The sequence below is a fragment of the Agelaius phoeniceus genome, chromosome 6 (assembly GCF_051311805.1).
Source record: "Agelaius phoeniceus isolate bAgePho1 chromosome 6, bAgePho1.hap1, whole genome shotgun sequence".
NCBI classification, from domain to species: Eukaryota; Metazoa; Chordata; class Aves; order Passeriformes; family Icteridae; genus Agelaius; species Agelaius phoeniceus.
Genome location: NC_135270.1, coordinates 14436232 through 14455874, shown reverse-complemented (window position 1 = coordinate 14455874; position 19643 = coordinate 14436232). Strand labels below are relative to the sequence as shown.

Genomic DNA, 19643 nt, shown 5'->3' with positions numbered 1-19643 from the left:
GTTTTATCCTTAATATATCGGAAAAAATGGGTCAGAGATGAAAACCACAATAAGGCACCATATATTTCAATGGTAAACATGCTACATCACAAGTTATGAAAGGATATCTTAGCCTTTTAGCTAAAATCACTTGCAGGGGATCTAACTGGATGTGCAGGGTAATGGTAAAAAATATTTAAAATCACTGACAATATTTTAAAGCCTGCATTTTAGACCATTAGTCTTTTTACTTTCTAATTATTTGGAAACAACTTAATCTAAGCCTTTGGTTCATGTGCTGGCCTGTGTTTTCTTTTGTCCTCTGACAGTTGTTCTTCATTGTGTTCTTTAACACATTTAAAATTACTGACACTGAACTTTGAACACTCTGAAATGTGGAGCAATTCCGAGCCTGAGCACTCTTCACCTTTACCCTTATGATTGATTTTGATATGCATGTTTCCTTCTCAGAGAGCAGATGCTGTATTCTATAACCTTCCATGGAGGTGGGATAGTGGAGGGTCCTCAATTACTGCGGATTTTTATTTATTTTTAACACTTTTGTGGTGCATTACAGAACTGAAACCAAAAGACAGGGGGAGTTTTGTAGTTTGCTCTGCAACTGATGCAGTTTCAGAGTGCTGCATGCAGGGACTGCTGCTGCTTGATCTCTTCAAGCTGAATAGTGAAGTGGTGTAAGTTTCTCCTGTGATGATTACTTTTTAATGTTCTCTGATTCTTTTTAGTGCCTAGTCCTTAGATGCCTCAGTGGATTCCTTAAAAAATAGAGAGCTTTATTTGGGAATCTGGTTAGTATTAAACAATTTATTTTTAAAACTAAATAACAGCTAAAATATTTGATATTAAGTATGTCATGCTAAGTCTTTGAATAACAATGTCTTATTATTTCAGGCTTTTTTTAAGTCAGTTAAAATTGGTAGATATTTCACCTGTGGAACTGGTGAAAGGATAGGAGGTTCAAAGTCTCAATAAATTGAACTTTAAATTGTTTGCACTTAATAGCAGCTGATTACCTTAATTAATAGAGGAGAAAATGTTTTGTTGTACTTTATTTGATTTCTTAGAGTGTTGTAATTATTTATCTTTTTTCTTCATATTTTTGTAGTGAAGGTAATTAAAATAAAAAGAAAAGCAGCCCAAGCAGTGGAGAATTTGGGGGGAATAAGAGAGATATTTCCACCCTTGTCCTTGGCCACACTGCCCATCAAATAAGGGTATTTCTCAAATATTTCCTGAGTAGATTTAGCTAGGTGTGTGATCTTTTTCTGAACAGAATGCTTCTTTCTCCCAGAAGTAGCTGCAGCTCTCTGCTGAATGAGGTGGCTCCTGCAGGGGTCTATGAACACATTTTGGGGTTCCCATTGTGCACACAGGTAATGATCATATTGCATAGACCTCAGTCCAAAACAAAGCAATATTGTGCACAATGCTGCCTTCGAAAAGCCTGATTGTAAGGACCCTGAACAGAAACCAGAACTTCCCAAAGTTGCACAAAAATGGGCATTGTGTCTAGTTATGTTTTATCTGATCAAAGTACTTGGGCCTTTAAATTAGTTTTGGGTTTTTGCTACCTTCCTTTCTTCCTCTGTTCCTGCTGTGTTTTGTCACTGAGTGCAGTGCACAAGAGCATCCATCAAAGGCCAAAGCCTGGGAGCAGGCTGCAGTTGGAAAATCCAGCTTTTCTATGTTGCACCTGAGCTCCTGTGGATGAGGCACCTGAGACAAGACACAGCAGAAATTCCTGGTTGGATATGTGGAGCTGCACCTTATCCTCTTCTGCAAGGCTAGCAATGTGTTTAAGTAGTCCTTGTACCTGCTTTAGCCAAAGGGCTAGAGTTATATCTGGCTCTGGTGCAGCTGTGCAGGGTGGAAAAAAATCTCCTTGACCATTACTGCCATTCCTTAATAGTCCTTCAGAGAAACGCTGATGTCAAAGGCTGAGTCTTGGCTCTGCTCTTTTCTTTTCTAACTTGCCCACAGCTGGGGAAACCTTAAAGAGTATGTGAAGGTGATGTGCATTTTCTTCAAGAAATGCACAGGAACTTTGTGTGTGTTAGTAGTGAATGGAATGTCAACACAGAAGAGATAATCCATTATATCACCCTACAGTGCAAATTTTTCAAGAAGGGTTTAAGTTTTGTTTCATTTCTGTGAACTAGATGAAAATAGCTTTCCATGTATATATCCTACCTAGGACACTCTTTTGTAGTTTATAGGATGCCCAGAGCTACTGTAGATATAAAACAATTTCTAGTTATTAGATCTCTGCATCACCAAAATGCAAATTTCACTCCTGAATATTTAGGCCACTTGCTGAATAACCTCAAGAAATATATGGTGAAAATGCTATTTTTCATGTATTCAGATTACCTCCTTCAAAGGTTTTCCTCAGTTTTTAATATCCTGAAAGTCCCAGTTCTGAGGCAGACTGCAGTTCAAACTTCATTTTCAGTTCTTAGAGTGAAGTCATTTAAATAAACAAATAAAAGTGGCACGTCATGTGTAGCTTGCGCCAAAGTACGCCGTGTGCCAGTTAGAATTAATTTTTATGAAACCTCACATATATGAGTTTATAATAACAACAGTACAGATATGTATGCTCGTCCCTAGCAGCAGCTCTGCTGACCCTTGCAGTACTTTAAATGTGCGCAAGTAAAATCCCAGCACAGTTCTGACCTGTGTTTATTTTTAGTGTTTCATGAATCACCTCCTTTCGCCATTTTTTCTATTTTATAAATAAATCTTATTGCTAAATTAACTAGGATATTTGATAGTGAGAATAAAATCTCTCATCTGAATCTCTCATATTTCTTTTTTTTTTTTGTGTGTGTGTGTGAATAGCCAGATGGAAGTGTTTACCCTTTAGAGAATTTTAGATCTGATATTTTTTGTTACATTTTGTTTCTTCCTGGTAATTGTGTTGGCACTTTGCTGATCTCAAGTTGTGTGTTATTACAATGGAAGGTGACAATTTGATTGTCTTCAGTTGGAGAAACAAGCAATTTTATATTCACTGAGCTGTCAGGTAACAGTACTTCACAATACTAAGAGCTCCTGGCAATGTGGTTTGGCACCTATATTTAAGTGCTTTGATGCTTGCATAACCTCTACTGAATCAGAAATGTTTTGCCTGCTAGAAATGTTTTTAGGCTTGTAGCGTAAGGTTTTTATTAAAAGGAAAAATCTGTAACTGAGCTGCAGAGCCATTGTTTTGTGTTACATGGAGGTTCTAATTTGGTGCTTTAGTGCAACAGGCTACAGGTGAGCCTGAAACTGATACTTCATTTCTCTGTCTGCAGAGCTGTTTGGTTTGACTTAGAGCTGAGAACTAAAAATATGGAAAGGAGAGAGTAGGAAATGGGAGGGGGGGAAAGAAGTCTGGCTGTATTGATATTTCTGTTCTGAAATGCAGAGAGATGGCATGTGACCTTTCACACCTGCAGGACTGAAAATTAACTGTTTAACTCATCACATGGAATTTTAGGCAACTCCTGAAAATGTATCCTAGGAGGGAAATAATATAAGAATACTGTATCTTATCATTGGAGCATGTTTCTAGTGGAGCCTTGAAGGGATTTAATGAACCTTTCAGGAACTTATGCCCACCAGGTCTAAGTGTGATCAGGAAGATTTTCAGTTATTAGAACAACTTCTTAAGTGTCTTTTTAAGGGAGGAAAAAAAAAGTATTTTTGTCTTCTGTGTAAAGTCTCAAAGTCTAAACATGCTAAAATAAGTTTTTCTTATTTTAGTGTTTTTAGGCATCATTTATCAAAACCATTTATATAATCATTCAGATAAACAATTAAGTAATTCTGACCCATAAAAATATGTGGATTAGTGCTTATTTATAGCAAGCATCGTTTTCTAATTTTATTGTTAAGGATTGCTTTTATTTATATTGTATTTTCTCTTACTTGCTGCCTAGAAAAACAAATCCTAATAAGTTGCTGATGGATAAATTCTTGGCATGCTCACTCTTGTTCCCATAATTATTGGTAAAGATAGCTGGAAGTCAGTACTGCCTTTTTTTTTTTTTTTCTTTTTCCAACAGTAAGAAATTGGATATCCAGAGACACATGGCCCAGTCATAGGACTTTAAAGGCAGCCATCACTGAGAAGCTAATACCAACCAATTAAACAGAGGTGGTTACGTGATGTAACATTATCAGGAGAAACAATTCATGAGTCAAAGCATTCCAGGGCATATGAGCTCCAGTCCAAAGAACAGTCTCAAGCTGTTTAAATAATGTGACAGCAATATTGTCAGCTAAATATAAACTATAGAAAATATTAACTACTGTGACTGAAGATGAGCACATCCCAGGTGCCAAGTGACTATTCTTTCACTGCTCTTTTACTGTGTTCAATGTGGGTTCGTTCACCTTAGGCATTTTCAGTGAAAGTTTCTGGTAGGGGATAAAGAGGGTGGAGTATTTAGATTGCTAAAAAAGATAGGTTGTGATTTTGGCATTTATGAATCCAAACAGACATTTTGGATTTTCACTGACAAGTCCAGAGGGGTTGTGAGGCTCTTTTGGTGTGTCCATTTTGATGCTTTCAAGAAGTAGATAAAGAGACAAGAGCTCATTCACTAATCCTAGTAGTTCACTGTGGCTGCATGGCTGGGAAGGTCACTCTAATGGCAGAACATAAGAAAATGACTTTCCAAAAAATTCCAAGATGCTGGTTTTTTTTTTTTCCCGTTCATGTTCTTTTTTTTTTTTTCAAAGGAGAAGAAATACCATAAAAGTTCTTCCCTCTGAGCTTTGAGGAAGTCTGAATCTGAAGTCAAACTTTGTGATTTGGATTCGTATCTATTAGCAGAAGGGTAATTTGCCTGGATTGGAAAAACAAATGCAAGAATAGCTGAGTGTGTATCTTGGAAGCCGTGGGTGTATTGCTTAGCTTGATGCTTACTTCAGCCAGAGATTTGGGTGCTCAGTTAACATTTTAGCTGTCATTTCTTGAATCACATTTGCTTCCACTCCCCCTCCCGCCCTTTTATTTCCAAGGTGGTTCCTGCGATTACCATAAACTCTCTAATCTTGCAGTGCTGTTTATGATCTATATGTAACTAATTCATGTAGAATTCCTGCAAAATGAAGCCAAGGAAGAGCTTGAGGGAGTTGAGTTGATTGGCCTGAGGCCTTGCTGTGACTCAGAGCCAGGAACAGAAACAGAGATTCTCTCCCATTGCAGCCTTCTCGAGCTATTCGGGCTTTGTGCAGAGGGATTTATGTTGTGGTGTGGGGCCCCAGGAGTACAAAATCTTTTACTAACTGTTCAATTGTGTTCCTAATTCTCCTTGAAAAGAGAGACAAGCTTTCATAATTTTAGGAAATAGCTGTTTATTCGAAGATGGCATCAAGATTACAGCATTAGCTTTACAGTGAGTTACGTTGCTGGGTTCTGCCTACACAACATTATTTTACAAGGCAGAACTGCAAAATATTTTGGCTCTTGCCAAAACACATTCATTTTTCTTTAAGTCTATCTGAGCTATAATGCATCTAATATACCCCAAAGCAAAGTGATGATTTGTGAGGGAGGGTCCTTTAACAATGTAACAATGTTTAAAATTATGAGAGGAGTATGCACATTTTAAAACTTGGGAAGGGATAAGATGCTGTGGCTGATTTCTTTATGTTTTTTAAATTTTTTTTTTAGTTCTGAACACCAGGTTAGCATAAAAGTTTAGAAGGAAATGCTTAAAAGGTTATGAGTACTTCTAAAAATGGTTTCTTTTAATTTATTTAGTTCTGGAGTCACCAAAGCACTTAGACATGTGCTTAACTTTTTGAAACTGAGTAGTCCAATTTGAAATTAGTGGACTGCTTGCATACTTACAGTTAATCATGCACTTAAGTACTTTAATCTGGCACTTTGGGGAAAAGGAATGGAGACTGTTCATAAAAGCTCTGTAAGCGAATATATTTCTAATCTAATCTGATTCCAATCTACTGTTGGAGCTGTAGACCTGGGTTATGTCTCTGCTGCAGTCACTAAAGCAGGATGAATTAGGCCATCTGAGCACCATGCTACTGTAGTTGGAGAGCTATCAGAAGCAAGCTTGTTTAAAATTAGTTTGGATATCTGAGCATTACAAAGCAGTCATTTATGTGGCTGCAGTGTAGACATGCCTTTAGGTTTATGAATGCTTTGTGAGGGTGGAGCAGAGCAGAAGGGAGAATCCCCAGCCAACTATAAGTCTGCTTTGTCATAGATCTGTTGTTATTGCTCAGTTTATATGTTTTTGGAACAGTGTCTGGGCCATTGCATTGTTGTTATCTGTTGTTATACTTCGTGGCTTGGTTCTGAAATGTCTGGCAGCTGAAACTCCACGTCTTGCCTTAATTTCTACTGTAACATTTAATCACTTGAGCAGTCAACAGGGATGGAAGATTTTTCAGGCTTTGGAAGCCTTTCATGTCAGGACTACCAGCTAATTGTTTTGAAAAAGTGGATAAGAATTTTTGAAGAATTTGAGGAAAACCTTAGACAAAAAAAAAAAGTATTAGCATTTGCATTTAGAAAGGTATAACACACTGGATGTAGGAAAAAAAGAAAAACCAACATTTTGTCAATCTGACTGGCTGTCTTCTTTAGGGCAGAGAGAATTTCTTCTCTGGTTTCAAATAAAAAATCAGGTCATATTTATAGCAAGTGAAGCTGTTTGGGATTGTGTTTAGGTTTTTGTAGGTAAAAAAGCCTGTAGCAGTTCAATTTTAGCTTTTCTACTTGAGGCTGACTGAAGTTGGGGTCCAATCCTTTAGGTTTACTGACCTTTTGATAAATTATCACATTGTGTTTATGTCTCAAATTCAAAATGAGGTAGAATTTATTCTAGAGTTGGAAAATATGGATCAAGTATTTTTTTTAAATTCTCAGAATTGAGTAGGTGATAGGACTTCAGTTAATTAGGGCCTTTTCCAACCTTTTCTCATACCCATTAGATATATTTTCCACCTTCAGTGATTGCTGTGTTCAGCTAATCTGTCAATTTAACCAAAGCAACAATTTCACAATGTAGTTTTCTTTCTGATTGTGTGCTGTGTAATCAATATACTGATATAATGTGAGTGTAATTTCCTCTCTTATTTTATCTCCACTGCACAGTATTATAAATAAACAGCTAAAAAAGAAAAAAGAAAGAAAAGCACCAAACAAATCTGTTGCATCTTCTTTTAAGATTGTACCACTGTAGACACTTGTTCTAGTAAAGTAGAATTGGACCCACTTGATTGCATTTAAATTTTTCATGCTTCAGCAGTTTGTCTGGGAGCACAGTAAAGAAAACCCCCCGAGCGAGGATAGTTTAGAATAATAGAACTTGATTTTGTGTATTATAGCGGCACCATTTGCGCTGCTGTAGTTAGGGTTGTGTCAGCACTTCCATTATAAACCCCTGTTTGCAGGGGTTATAACTAGGGAGATATTTTTTATCAGAAACTTTTTTTTTTTTTATTTTTTAAAAAATCATTCCAGTGAGTTTAATTGATAATAGCAGGAAAAAAAAATAAAATAAATTATAATGGAAATTAGTAAATTTCTGATACAAGTTTTACAAGCCTTATTTATTATGAATATTGATTTTTTTTTTCCTCCTCTCAGCAGGGATTTTAGCAAATGCATTTTGAATATTTTAAATATAAAATTGGGAAGTTGTTATGGCTTAAAATTTGACTGCTATTCATGCTCATATTTTAACATTGAAATATTTTAACACAACACGCTGCTCTACAGCTTAATTTTATCATAAACATAAACTACTCAACTGGGCCAGAGTCTTCTCCACTGGAATTGAATGAGACCTTGGAGTTATTGACTGAACTCTGCCTTTTGACCTGATGGAATCATGTGTTTAGAATTCTCCCAAATGGCTGGATAACACCCATCTGCAGAGTTTAAATTTGCCCTGCTTTCCTGATTGCAAACCCAGGCATAACTGGACACCCTTAGGAAGCCATGTAAAAATGAAGTATATTCACTGAGTTAATGATTGTGCTGGCAAAAGAATGTGGAGGGCTTAATCTAACAGGTCCCTACACATCTGTCCTTTTAAACCCAATGTTTTTAATCTAACAACCAAAAAGTTACCATTAAATCTAGTTGTTTTAACAAAGCTTTGGAGAAAATAGAAGTGAAACACACCCCTAAAAATTATGCCATGAGAAAAGCAAGTGCCTGGGAGACCTGCCCCAGCCTGTCTTCCCTTCCAGGCTCCAAGGCTATGGGTGACTGATTAAAGTGCAGCATGGAAGGTGTCTGTCCATTATGTAGCACTGGGGAGAAGTGGTGGGTGGAGCTAGGAAGCACTTGAACCCTACCCTTGGTCTGTCCTCTTGCTCCAGTACAGAAAAAAGTTGCTGGGTGTGGCTTGAGATTATTAGTCAATGGGACTTTTTATAAATTTATTTTTAATATTAACAAAGTCCCTTTATGTAATCAACTTCACAGCAGTTGAATGGAGATTTTTATTGAATTGTGTATAAAACATCATGAATAAGAGGAAGGTATATTAGTGTACGTGTCAAGGAAAAAAATGCTTCCCTTACAGTGCATTACCAGTAGATAGCTTTGCTGAATGGTCACTTGGGGAAACACCAAAAGCCTGTTTATGAAATAGAGGTGAAGCCTTTCTAGACTAATTATATTCAGCATGTAATTTCTAAACTTCAGTCTGAATTTTGATTTTCAATTAACATTCCCAATTTGAAGATAATTTTCTATTTAATGTAATTGCAGGAAATAATTTATTGGCTGATTAAGACTGAGGGCCCAGCCTTCCTTAAGAAAACAGTCCCTAACAAACCAGCCTTTAAAGCCAACTCATAGCTTTGGACATATTCAGCCTATTTTTGCAGCTGCAGAGTTGTGTTTAATTAGGATTGTGCAGTATTATTCATTGGTGCAGTTTGTAGTTGAAATTATTCTTAAGAGACATTTTCATTTCTAGTTTTGTGTCATGATTAATTTATGGTGAAGAAACAGCCATAGCTCTTGCTTTACACAGAAGCTCGTTCAGTATGAGAGAGGAATGAGATCTGTTGAGAAGGTGAAAGAAAGGAAAAACCTTTATTGTGACTTTCGGTTTTCATGTCGGGTTTTCAAATTACGCAAAGCATGACTTATATTTTCATGTGAGTGATTGCATTAACGTGACTACTTTAATGAGAAAAGGGAAAGCAACCTTTTATTTTATCTTGGATCATAGCAATTATGAGCCAGAACCTTTTGAAGTGCACACGATAATGCCGGTTGCTGAACTCTTGGCATGTTCTCTGTAGCATCAACACAAATTCTTTAGCATAGGAAGAATGCAACGCACGGTTTAAATTCCTCGGTTCTGCTTATTGGCAACACTCATGTTAGACTCCCACTTACATTTAGGCTTCCCTAAAGAAAACACAAACCTTTTTTTCCCCCACCAGTATCGAGTTTAAGAGGCAGGATTATCTCTATTTACAGAATAGTTATTCTAAATAGGTATCAGTGTTGTAATATGTTTCAGAGCACTTCAAAGCTTGTAATACTTTCATATTGAACTGTACATAATTAGATTAGTTGATCCTATATTAATTTTTTTTTCACTGTAGGATACTAAATCTGAACTCCCTCATTAATTGTGAGAAATTTAGCATTAGCTGTTAAATCCTATGTGAAACACAGGCTGCTACATAAAAACTACTGTTTAAATTGGAATTAACTTAATTATTTTTCTTTGCACTTGATATTTCCTTCACTGTAATATTCATGAAAGCATGTGACAGATTTGTAAATTTAACTGTTAGTCTCAGATTTCCAGACCCTTTAATCAGTATTTATTTGTCTGTAGAAACAGTACTAGCAAGTTAATGATTTGCTAATTTGAAAAATGCTCATGTGGTTTCCTATGTTAACTGATTTGTGCATTTTTAAAGAAATGGTATGAAATCAATTATTGTTAAAAAGCAATTAAGGTGAAGATCTTATTCCTTAGTTTCTCAGCAATTTCGGTGTCAAGGATATTCTGGAGTTACTAAGACCTGGGAAAATAACTAATATATTTTAGCTGTCCCTTTTCAGGTTTATTAATGATTGTTTTAACAGTTGCAGTTAATCTTACTAGAAATTTTAAATGATAGTGTTTTCAGATTTTAAGTTGAAGTCAGTAATATTTTCATCTAAGTGCAGAAACTGTGGCAAAAGCTGTGTTTGCATATGAGATGGTAGTAAGAGGCCATTATTAGGAAAAGGCATTTAACATAAATCAGTGCATTTATTCATTGCACTTTTAAGTAATTCAAAGTATTTTGTGGAGCTATCTCCTGTACTTCATGTCTAATATGAAAAGAAACATAATTATTTTAGGTTTTTGGTTTGAACTGTAAAATGTTACTAAGGTATTGTCCATCCATTTAACAAACCTTTTAGGTTTAGAATACTTTTCACATGAGCTTCTCAAAACGCTTTCTGAAAGGTAAAACTGGGCAAAATTTTACACTGTCAAAAAGCAGTACAGCTTTAAACAAACAGCAAAAGGACTCATTTAGCAGAATTTGAAATGGATTTAAAATTTATTCTCATATATGTAAAAAACATCTTCTGCTTGCAAGGAATGAGGTCAGGTAAGCATGATGAGCTCTCTCTTTTAAAGGTTTGCTTGTAAGCTTCAGGTTGTTCATGGGAGTAAGAGTTTTAAGAATTGAACTCATATACAATCAGCATGAAAATACCAATAAAATCACCATTTTCTTATTACTGGAGAAAATGATACTGTTTGACAAGTCTAAATGTACAGAATGATGCCCTATAACTTAACCATGACCTTGTCTTGGCATCAAGGAGTACTTTTCCTCTGTTTTGGGTCCAAATCCCCAAGCCTGTGCTTTTTAGAATACAAAATTCTGTTGACTGCAGGTGATTAATTTGTTACTGTTCTAGGCAGGTGTGGTGCACTTAAAGGACTGTTCTGAGCTTAATTTTTTTTTTTTTTTTGTCACTGAGCACCAATGTTTTCTTTTTGTCTCCTTCTCTTGTCTCGCAGAAGAATGTCTTCCAAGCAGGCTACCTCTCCATTTGCATGTGCAGCTGATGGAGAGGAAACAATGACCCAGGACTTAGCACCACGAGACAAGGAGGAGGGCAACAGTGATCAGCACACGGCCCCTCATCTGCCTCTACACAATGTCATGCACAACAAACCTCACTCCGAGGAGCTCCCCACCCTGGTCACCACCATCCAGCAGGACCCCGAGTGGGACGGAGTAATCTCAGCCCAACACAGAATGGTGAGTTTGGCCATCCCCACAGGGCCTTTCCAAATTTAGTGCTGTAAGGGATTGCTCACTGCAATCTTTGGGAAGGCGTGTGCAGGTGTAAAGCTTTTTAAATGTTAAAGCGTCGGCAGTAGATCAACATCGTATGGTGTAATTGTAAATTACAATTGTATAATTTACTTAAGTATACAGGTCTATTTGAATGAGGTCATTTGATGAGTTCACCTTCTGAAAGGAAATGCATCTATTTATTATGTTTTCATTCATACCTTGATTTATGTCATAACCTTTCTAGCTCATATATTCAAGCATTAATTTCTGACAGGAGGATGTAGCTCACAACTGTTTGTCATCTGCAAAGTGTTGTGCTGAAGGAAGAAACTTTAATGTATTTTTTTTACTCATGTTTCAGAAATAGGACCTACCAAATCTAGAACATTATATCTTTACACAGCAACAAAGAAGCTGGCATTTTAGGTGACACAAAAGAAGCTGGCATTTTAGGTGACACAAAAGAAGCTGGCATTTTAGGTGACACAAACATCCTACTGTGCTTTTAGGAAATTGCAACTTTTTGTGGAAGGGAAAGGTGTTTATGAGTAGCTAGATCACCACTTATACACAGGTGACGTTGGAAATGATCAGAACTATTATCCCTATTCTCTTCAGCAGCCTAAATATAATTTATTTAGTGGTTGTAGCTCTGTCTCTGAATCCCCAAAACTGCAATAAATGGGCACTGAATGAAGGCTGAATGGACAGGGCATCTTAGTCAGTTTGTTTTCCTTGCATGTGTTCCTCAGAAACAGAATTAAGGTATGTGGAGCAGCTAGGTGTTCTGTAAATTTAGAACATCATAATTCCAGACTCTCTGGAAAGTGACTTTCAAAAACCTTAAATTCAGACAGTTAGCTTAAAAAGAATAATTTGCATTTTCACAAAATTTCTCAATTCTATTAAGTATCTATGATCTGATTTTTTTTTAGCAAATAGTTTTTTTTCTTGTACAAATCAGCAGATTTTAATACTGTTAAGCAAATTGCAGAATTTTTTTTAGCACCACTAACAATAATGGATTCATGTCAAATTTGACTAGATACAATAGTTCTCATGTATTCTCTCAACAGAGATACCAGAGTTCTTTGTGCATACTATCATGTCTGGAGTTAATTAAATAATAGCACTACAATAAGATTTATTTTGTTAATATAGTGTTGTTGTTTTTTTTTCTCCTAAAATCCAATTGATTCAAAAGATCAAACCAAACCAGAAAAATGCTATCTAATCTGTAATGCAAAATTTCACCCAGTGCAGAACTTTCTGTCAGGCCTAAAATATTCTCAGGCATTTGGGTAACTGTCATGAAGAAGGCAAAACTTCCAGTGCAAAATCACTTTAAAGAAAAATAATCATAGATTAGTGATTTGTAAAGGTAGGTTGTAAGTTGTATTTATGGCTTATATTCAGAATTTTGGACTGAGAGTTAGTCTTTTGCCCAAGTTATGCAATAAGGGCATTAGAATAATTTAAACTTCTGTGTTATCAGGAGGGACAAGCTGCATGCAGACTAGAAAGGACTGATCCAGTTTGTTGATGGAAAAAGTTAATCTGTGAATTCATCAGCTACTTCTCCATTCATTCAGAGAGGCAGGTGCACTCTTGGAATTTTGATATTAGGACACCAGTATCATAGATAAAATTACTCTGTGTCCTAGAGAGAAAGGAACTACGAGATTCCAGCAGTCCTTCCATGCTTTTTTTTTTTTTTTTTTTTTGGTTCATCCTGTTCCTTGGACCTGGAGTGAGGTGAAATGGTTGGCCCTTGTACAGTGTGATCATTTGTGCTCATGTTGCTCTGGAGGGGTTTGCAGTCCCAGTGACAGAGAGCAATCTCTGTTTCCTTTCCTCATGCTGCACTGTCATGTCAACACTCGCTGTACCTCTGGACAGGCACGAATCACTGCACAGACTCTCATGTTTCAGAACAGGTGCATAAACTTTGCTTGAGGGACTTAGCACTCTGGTTTTCCTATCTCCTTTTTCCAGTAAATATTCCATGTAGATGAATGTCCTGAAAATCATTAGCAGTTTCCACAAGTCCCTAGGCTTAAATCTGGCGGTGGATATATGTCAGACTTCTTTCACAAGCTCTCAGCTAAACCAAATGGATCTTTTTTTCTTCCCAGCTCAGAGCTGGGTCTAATTTACAAGGCTTGGCTACCAGTGAAGACTGAGATGTTTTTTGGTTGCAATTAAAAGAGCTCTAAATGTACAGAGCAAGGTCCAAGTGTATTTACAGTTAGGTGACTTAGATAGCTTGTGAGATCACAACAGTGACATGGGGAAATTTTTTTTTTCTCCTTGAGGGACCCTCATTTAAGTACCTTGTTCTATTTTTCATGATTTTTTCCCCCCTCACTTAAAAATGTTCTTTATGAGCAAACATTTAAGCCTATATTCATTGCAGAGAGTTTCTCTGAAGTATCTCAGTCAAGCAGGCATTTATATTGTTAAGAAAGAATTTAGAGAGGCCTGCAACTATCCTGATGAAAACGTGTTCATACTCCTTAGAGGGAGGAGAGATGTTTCTTTCCAGAAAGACAGATTCCAGAAGGTGAGTTGGGCAATTCTGAGATAGGTGCTGTGGCAGTGGCCACTTTTTTACTTAATAAACCCAAATTCCCAGAAGGTAAGCGCTTTCTGACCTTTCCCAGACGGACCCTTTAGAAGCAGATTTGAAGAAGCACCTGTTCATAGCATTTACTTTGAAAGTAAAGACAGTAGTGCTGTCATTAAAATGCATCAATAATGTGTGTTGTCTGCTTAAAAGGTAGTAAATTCAAAGAATGCTGTGTCGACATATGGGGAGGAAAAATTTTTCTTTTATCTGGTATCTAATTAAGAGCACAATCCTGCATCCTTTCTGTCCTTAAAACTACTAAGGAGTTCACTGGAATTTGAAAGAGCACACAGTATGCATCATGATTTGCTACGAGGGCTGTACAGATCTCAAGTTTAGAAAAGATACAGTAGGAGGGCGATTTTAGTGAAAAAAAATTGCTTTTCTACGTAACATTTATGGCACGCAGCACTTTCTGTAATGTAAGATACCTTTAAACTACATTGTTCATTATCAGAAAAAAACCACACTGGCTAGAAATGTTTTCAAACTTTCACTCCCTTTTGATATCAGGCATTGCTTTCCACTGAGTCCTTTGTGTATTCTGAATGTCTGGAAGCCAAAATATTTTGTTTTAACTCCTACTCTATAGTATTTCCCAGCTGTGTACTTATATGGTGTAATAAAAGGATTTAACAAATGGGAAATAGCAGCTGCATTTGGAAATTCCCTTTGTGCTCCCTTTTCATTTGACAGATTCAGCAATGTGTAACAACTGTAACGTCAGACCTGTAATGACTTATACTGCCAGTACCATTTCACCAGCCAATTTGATGTTACAGTGGGGGGGAGATAAAGCAACCCAAAGATTTCTGTAAATTCATATTACTGGGCTGAAAAGATTATACTTATCTTTCTAACTGTAACTTAGTGCAAAACCACCTGGATCTCTGGGTATTTATTGCTGATTGTAGCTCTACTAGAAAATAAAACCTGTTTCAGGCTAAGGCCATATCTATTAGTTGTGGTAAACTGTAGGGAAGAGGGCAAAGTGGTACTAAGATAATGGTGAAAGTATTGTGCCTTGTCCAATGGGACAGTGAAAAGCAGACAAGAAAATAGTAAAATTTTTAGATTGCATCCAAAATCTGTCTCTGTTAAGGTAACAGAGAGGATGAGCAGGAAAGGCCAAAAATACTTAATTTTGCTAAATTTAATAGTAATTGAGTGGTTGTATCCTGGTAATATATTTATTGGTCAGTATGTAAAGAAATGGAAAATATTAATATGTTTGCGCACTGGAGAACCAGGAATGGCCCTCATCTTCATACAGAGTCCCACACAGCCCATGAGGTAAATGAGAAAGATTTTTTTTTATTTTTGCTGTGAAGTATCAGGAGAAAGCAGGGCCAACAAGAAAATACAAATTTAGATGTATTATAATACACCTTCTTTGAGGAATGGGGTGGTGTATTCCTGTGCTATTAAGGCTAGACTTGGGACTCATGAATAATAAATTTTAGCAGTTTTAATCTAAAGAAATTTGGCCCCCTTCTCCAAAATGCACAATTCCTCATCTGCTCCCAACAGTAACTAATCCACAGAGAGGTGAGTTCTTTTCCCACCCCCAATCCTGATGTGACAAGCAGGGGTTGTGAGGAGCTCACAGGCACTGTGGGGATCACTTGTAGGTGGTCAGTGGACCCTTTTCTTTTCCCACTGCTGTTTGCCCATGACCCCAGGGCAGCTGGCAGTGGGAGTTAGTGAGACAGTGTGTGCATGCACTGGATGAGGGCAGGCACATCTCTTTTGCTCTGCTATTATTTGGATGGGAGGGACTCTCGCAGGGAACCCCTGCAGCAAACCCAGTCTCAACGATGGGTGTTATTTCCCTGGGACCGAGGGAAACCAAACACAGACACACACACAAATAAAATTAATTGTCTCCAAATATATGCTGTGTTTCCCTGTACATTTTGTAACATCATTCAGAGATCCCTTGGATTTAGAAACTGTATCTCTTTGGATTTTATCTCAAATGGCAGCATTGACAGGTATTTCATAATTACGTCAAGACTCTATCTTTTGTTGACTTCTTGCCAAAGGAGTGAAAGGCTTCCTACCTTTCCACTGTGGCTGTGTGTACATCTCAGCAGTACTGAGAGCAGATTTATGTATGCAGCAGAGAAACTGAAGATCTTTTCATATCATATGTATTTGTTCCTTTTAAAATAATTTTAAATCATCGAGTATCGCATTTTACTTTATATAGCCTTAGCAAAGCTACTGCCATCAGAAAGGCAGAAATAGGTGGTATCCTAAAGCTCTTATTTTGGTGCTTCTGTCTCTACATAAAACAGGCACAATCCTGTTGCTACCCCCCACCTCCTGCTCCATGTTATTAACTTCTCATGTTGAAGGTTCTTCCCTTTAAGGAAAATAAACTCAGGTGTTTAAGGAAGATCATTGAAAAACATTTACACATGCTAAACACTGTGAATTTGTTGTTATATAAATTCATGGCTTCAAATTCTTGAAAGTTATAGATACAATTACATGTTTTGAAATTTTATTTTTGGTTCCTTTATGGGCTGAATATGAACATATAAAATGCATCGAACATAAATGCCCTAAACTCTGGCAATTCTGTTTCTGCTAAATTGCTCATGCAGCTGTTATTTACATGTACAAATCTGAGTTTTGTGATCATCGAAAGCAATTCTACTCTGCTTGTGATATTATTTCTGCATGCCAGGTAGTGCATTAGAATTTTTATCTAACTAAAGAGATAAATACCTACATACATAATTGCATGGGTACGAAGTTTTGGCTGAAATTAAAGGGTGTGTAAAAGCTGAGGATATGGTATTTTATATTTCCATAAATAAACATCTATGAGAAATATATTGCAGAAAAGATAGAATTAATTATTTTTTAAGCATGTTGTTCTGATTCAGAAGGCATTCAGGTATGTGCTTAACTTTACTTTATTAGGACTACCAGCAACTATAATGTTAAGCACATGTCTAAAGGTTTAAAATATCAAGGACTTTGTTTTACTATCTTTAGCATAAAAAGATGTGAACATTTCATATTAAAAACAATAAAACAATTCCCCAGAAGCGTGCGGGATAATGTGCTTATTGGAGGTGGTGAAATATAAAATTGAACTTTATTTGAAGAAGAATCAAATAATTGTTCTTGTTGGCATGCTTGTTTTAGTTGTTTTATTTTCATTTTGACATTGTATAATTTTTCTTTTCCAAATGCACAGTCTATTTTAAACCTTTCCCTATATTCTAGGGTGAACTGTGTTTAAACAGAATTAATCATCACCTGAGTTCTTCGCAAAAGACTTGTGGTTTATGTTCACCTAAATCTGTAGTAATTTTATTCCTTTCTCCTATTTTAACATTTCCTATTTTTATGAAGCAATTTCTGAAAACTTTTTAATTCACTTCTGTATATTGACATGAATTTTTTCAAAAGTAGAAGCATTAACACGTTCTAAATTGTTAATTTTTTTTTTTTTCCTTGGGCAAGAAGGAATCAGGTATGCATGCTGATTAACACACTCCAGTCATTAACATGTGATTATGTGGGCTGCATATTGAGCACCTGCCAAAAGATAAAATCCAGCACTTTACTACATCTGTGCAAGGACTTTTTGCATTTCTTTTGTACTTTGACAGCTCAAGAAAAAACAGACTTTGGTATCTTTGTTCAGCATAATAAAACTGTGTACATAAAATACCTTCATGGAGGAAGGAAAGATACTACATATATTTATTTTAATCTTTGAGGCCATGAAAAACCCAGGGACGGAGACTTGCACAGCACCAAGTGTAATATGAATCTCCTAATGTACTGTATCACTGACATTCATATACAGTTTACAACATTCCTGCATGTTTATAAGGATTATCTGTTCTGGGATTCAGCCAATTTTATTGTAATTCACAGCAATTTTACGTGATACCTTTATGTCTCATAAATTTCATGTTTTTATTTCAATCTTCCAAATGTTTCATCAGTGTTTACCTTAAAGAAATACAAGTACTCAATGCAGCAGGCTGGTTTCCTGCATGCATTCCTCTGCAAAAGCTAAAAGGGAGACATAAAGCTTGTACTACATGTCATGTAACTATATACAGAGGAGGATTTTCATGTGCATTTGATATTGCTAAAAACATAAAGACAAATTTTATTTTTATATTTACAATAGACCTACTTATAAGTTGGACAATTAATATGACCTAATAGGGGGAAGTTGGATATATACAAAGTGGTCTGGAATATCCAAGCCACACAATCCTTGTTTTATTTGGCAACTTCTGATAAGCATGCATCGCAAAATACGCGTCTTTATTTACCCAAGAGGTAAACAGTGCTGATCAGCTGGGACTGATCACAATGCTTCTTTAGTTTCAGTTTAGATGAAAATGTAAGTCTAAATAATCATTTTGTAAATGGCTGTCCATTACTTTTTCCTTAATATGAGCATTTAACCAAAGCGCAGGGCGTAAAGTCGCAATATTGTTGTGATTTATTACCAAATGTAAACACAGGGAGTTAGGACAGATGGTATTTGGATAATTAAGGAAATCCTTAGCATCTAACTCTTACAAAAGCACATGACTTTATGAGTATCATTTTTGGCTGAGTTGATTGCCATATAGAAGAGATCTGTCATTGTATTTAAAAATTTTGGGGTGTTTTTCTGTTGTGGAATGGAGCAAAGTGCCTGTCAAAGTGCTTCAAATCACTGCTCATTTGTAAAGAGAAGGGTTTGAATCACAAAGCTGAAAAACTGTAACCTTCTGAAATCTGTGTACCCAATGTTGGTGCACCTGGTTTGCTCCAACACCTGAGTAGGAAGGGATTGTTGCAGTTAAGTAATGTAATATAATATAATATAAATTTTACATAAGACAAAATGTCCCTGCCCATGCCTTCCAAACTGACAGCTGGTTTTGCAGTGGCTGCTTCATAAGACCATACTTAGATTATATGTGCTTGATTATTATGACAGCTCATTTTCAAACCTTTGATCTAAAGTTATTTTCTTTTTTAAATTTTTTTTTAATTCTAAATTTAACATAATCTTTCTTGGCTTAGAGCTTACTGTTGTGTTGATTCTTCTTGAGGTTTTTAGATGTGTATAAAAGATGGAATACAAACCCTTTAGAGATTGTATTCAGCCTATCCTTTGGCAGTGAAATCAGAATAAGTTTTATCAGGGTAAATGCTGAGTAAAAGACTTGAAGCTTTATTTCATTACTTGCCATTTGCCCTCCCACTAGCATAATTTGCTGAGACTTAACAAATGATGTTCTCTCAATAGCTCATAGCAGTCATTCTCAAGCCTTGGATTTAAATAAATCTTTCTTAATAAAACTTTTGTGTTTTTTTCTTAATCAGATGAGAATTGGAAATGATCACTTAGATTTTTAATTTATTTTAATTCTATTTAATTAAATTCCTCAAAATGGGAAACCATATTTAATGTAGTGATTGGAAATGATTTTGTAAACATTTGCTTTCATTATATGTTAACTCCAGACTAGTTCCAAGTGCCAGCATGCCTCTAGTACTTGGAATCAAAACCACTCTGGATATCCAACTTTCCTGGGGTGTTTACATGTGTCCCATTCAATGCAGAGACAGATAAATATCCCTTTATAACAGAAAAGCCTCATCCACATGGAAATAAGCAATTCAGCTAACACATTTTATGTTAGTAATATTTGCTTTCTACTTCTTG

At 36.2% G+C, this 19643-nt stretch overlaps 1 protein-coding gene across 13 annotated transcripts in view; it reads left to right on the top strand.

The window, feature by feature from the left end:
- Positions 1–19643, top strand: part of SOX6 (SRY-box transcription factor 6) — a 370587-nt gene that overhangs the window by 129509 nt on the left and 221435 nt on the right. For all 13 annotated transcript variants that reach the window (XM_077179864.1, XM_054635990.2, XM_054635992.2 and 10 more), the window contains one exon: positions 11028–11271. In XM_077179864.1, the coding sequence (XP_077035979.1) occupies positions 11032–11271 (240 nt within the window). In that variant the 5' untranslated portion in view covers positions 11028–11031. The remainder of the gene's footprint in view (positions 1–11027; positions 11272–19643) is intronic.